We start from the raw sequence: 2491 nt of genomic DNA on the forward strand, positions 1-2491 counted from the left end.
CAAACCCACCAGCCACTCCTTGGAAGGAAGGTTGGGCAATTTACTTCCATAGTGATACTGTCTCGGATGGCACATAACAACAGCATCACTACGGATGTAGATTGCCCAACCTTCCTTTTGAGGAGTGGCTGGTGGGTTTGAATGACCAGGCTTCTGGTTAGCAGTCAAATGCCTTAAACACTACTGCACCACAGCTTCCAGTTCAAAGCCAGGCTTAAAACAAAACAAAAACCAAACCCAAGGCAGACTCAGGCTTAAGTTAAATTTCAAAAGGTTTCATGGCTGCAGGTGGGTAGTGGGCCAGGGACTACCCTGTAATCTGTTAACAACTGATCTTAGTAAAAGCGGTAGGGGAGGGCCGGGTTAACCTTGTAAAGATCAGCCAAGGGCTGGTCTATTCTTCTCTTTCTTCTTTTGCAAAATTCATTGTAAACAGCCTACTTAGAGTTATTTGCATTTTTCTTAAAATCAGAATCGTCTCCCTATATGCACATAAAACAACTGGGCAGAATAAACCTTGTTTCAAATCCTTTGAGTTTTGATTATTTTAACAAAAGGTAAAAAGGAGAACACACTTATAATTTCAATTTTGAGTGAATACAGTGAAGCTGTGCTACTAGATCAGACCCTCTTAGCTGAGGAGCATATTCTTTAGCCACTCTGCAAAATCTGCAGTACATTTGCAAGCCTAATCACCCTCAAAAGCCTAGAAATAAATAAAGTCCCTTAGGTAAGGCATGATATTTAGAAAGATACATACTCAGTTATTGCCAGTTCCTGAACAAATGGATAGTATGTAGCTGCGCAGCTAGGGAAGACACAAGCTTCTGAGGACTCTGACCACACCACATTTAGCCCAGCAAATTTGGGAACAAACGGTTTGACATCTGCTGATAACTTGATGCCCTGAGGAAAAAAAGGGGGTTTGGGCTACATACATTCAGGGATCAACCAAAAGCAAACAAAAAAACAGAGGGATTTAGTTCTATTACTCCCAGAAATGCTAATCCAGGGCTGATGTTCAAACACTTAGGCCTACCAATTTCTTCCCAGTGTTTTATTATTAGAAAAAGTAGTCTTAAAAATGTTGAAAGTGAAAAACAAGGGCAACAAATCAAAGGTGGAAATGAAACTCAAACCAAATTATAAAAGGTAAAACCACACTAACATTGGCTTAGTCTTCAACTTGGAATAATGCTATTTTTACCTCAACTTCGATTAGGGATAACCAACTATTGTAGCACTGCTGCCAAATATACGCATGGAATGCTTAACTTAGCGCTCAAATACACTGCAAACGCTTATTTCCATGAAATTTCTCATGTCATAAAAAACGTATTATTTTTACTGAAATTTTAAGTCTTGTTTTTTTGTAAAGCAAAAGCGGGCTTTGCTACGAAATCATCTGCAATGAGCCCCTGGAATCGCAATTAGTTTTATTTTATTTTTTGATATATAGTAAGAGATTTGTTTGTACTAAGAATTCTATAAGCACTCCCTTCAATTAAAACTGGTTTATGCGATTGCCAGCGCTTCATCTAGGGTAGCGCTGAGTATGTAGAGTGAGTACTTCAACGTTTTAAAAAAACTAAGATGTTTTAAAATAAACTATCTCTTCTTAAAAGTGTAGTAAGCTTACACCATTTCACACGCCCTGACGAAATCCTCGGCATGTACGAAGGTGGCAGTCAGCTGTTTATATCTAGCACTATATTAAATATACTTCTAAAAGCTGGAAGGTGTTTGCGATCCCTAGAAAACTGGCGACTGCCGGCCGGCCACGCTTACGCACTGGAGCCGTCATCCGCCTCCGGCCTAATACCGCCAGCGGCAGTGAAGGCAAGACACATCGCTGAGCTCCTGCAGACCATCACCGTCAGACAAAGACTCGGGAAGCTCCTGCCCCTTCGTCTGCCTGCGGCTGGTCAACCCAGGCCCTGAGCGGAGCTGAGGCCTTGGAGAGAGCAACCAAAGCCCCTGGGAGACAGGTGGGAGCCGCGGATTCCCAGCCGTTCTGGGCCCACCCGCAGGGGCTAAGGCAGACCCCTAGTGGCCTCACCTCGTCTTCGGGCTCTCGCGGCCGCTCCGACGCCATGGCGGGCGGATCGGACAGAGCCCCACCGGGAGAGGCCAGCAGCCGCCCCGGCGGCTAGCTGGACTGACTACTCGACGTTTCTTTCCCCTGCTGTTTCGCCTTTGGAGGAGACGCCAGGAAGTGCGTCACAAAAACGCGACTGGGCCCACCCCCTTCCCGGCCGGAAGTGCGCGTTAGGGTAGTGGAAGGGCTCCACGTGGTGCCTGTTTGTGCTGCCCCGGTAGGCTGGACCTGACTGTAGGGTGCGGCGCGCTGGGACAAGATTGGCAGCGTTGCGTCGGGAATCCTGCCTGTTGCGAATCCTATTCACAACTTCTGCATACAAAAGAGTCTAATACCTGCTCAGAAGTGTTGGATTATATAGGAAAAAACCAAAACCAAACCAAAAAAACTAAA

The 2491-nt window shown here is 45.4% G+C and overlaps 1 protein-coding gene across 1 annotated transcript in view; it reads right to left on the minus strand.

Annotated features, from left to right (window-relative positions):
- The window catches only part of SECISBP2 (SECIS binding protein 2), a 38117-nt gene extending 36022 nt beyond the window's left edge, over positions 1-2095 (minus strand). The window contains exons 1-2 of the mRNA XM_042781718.1: positions 2060-2095; positions 761-906 (exon numbers count right to left, since the gene is read on the minus strand). Of these exons, the coding sequence (XP_042637652.1) occupies positions 761-906; positions 2060-2095 (182 nt within the window). The remainder of the gene's footprint in view (positions 1-760; positions 907-2059) is intronic.
- Positions 2096-2491: the final 396 nt, after the last annotated feature.

The sequence above is a fragment of the Orycteropus afer genome, unplaced genomic scaffold, assembly GCF_000298275.1.
Source record: "Orycteropus afer afer isolate SDZICR_OR568_19922 unplaced genomic scaffold, OryAfe1.0 scaffold00156, whole genome shotgun sequence".
In the NCBI taxonomy this organism is placed as follows: domain Eukaryota; kingdom Metazoa; phylum Chordata; class Mammalia; order Tubulidentata; family Orycteropodidae; genus Orycteropus; species Orycteropus afer.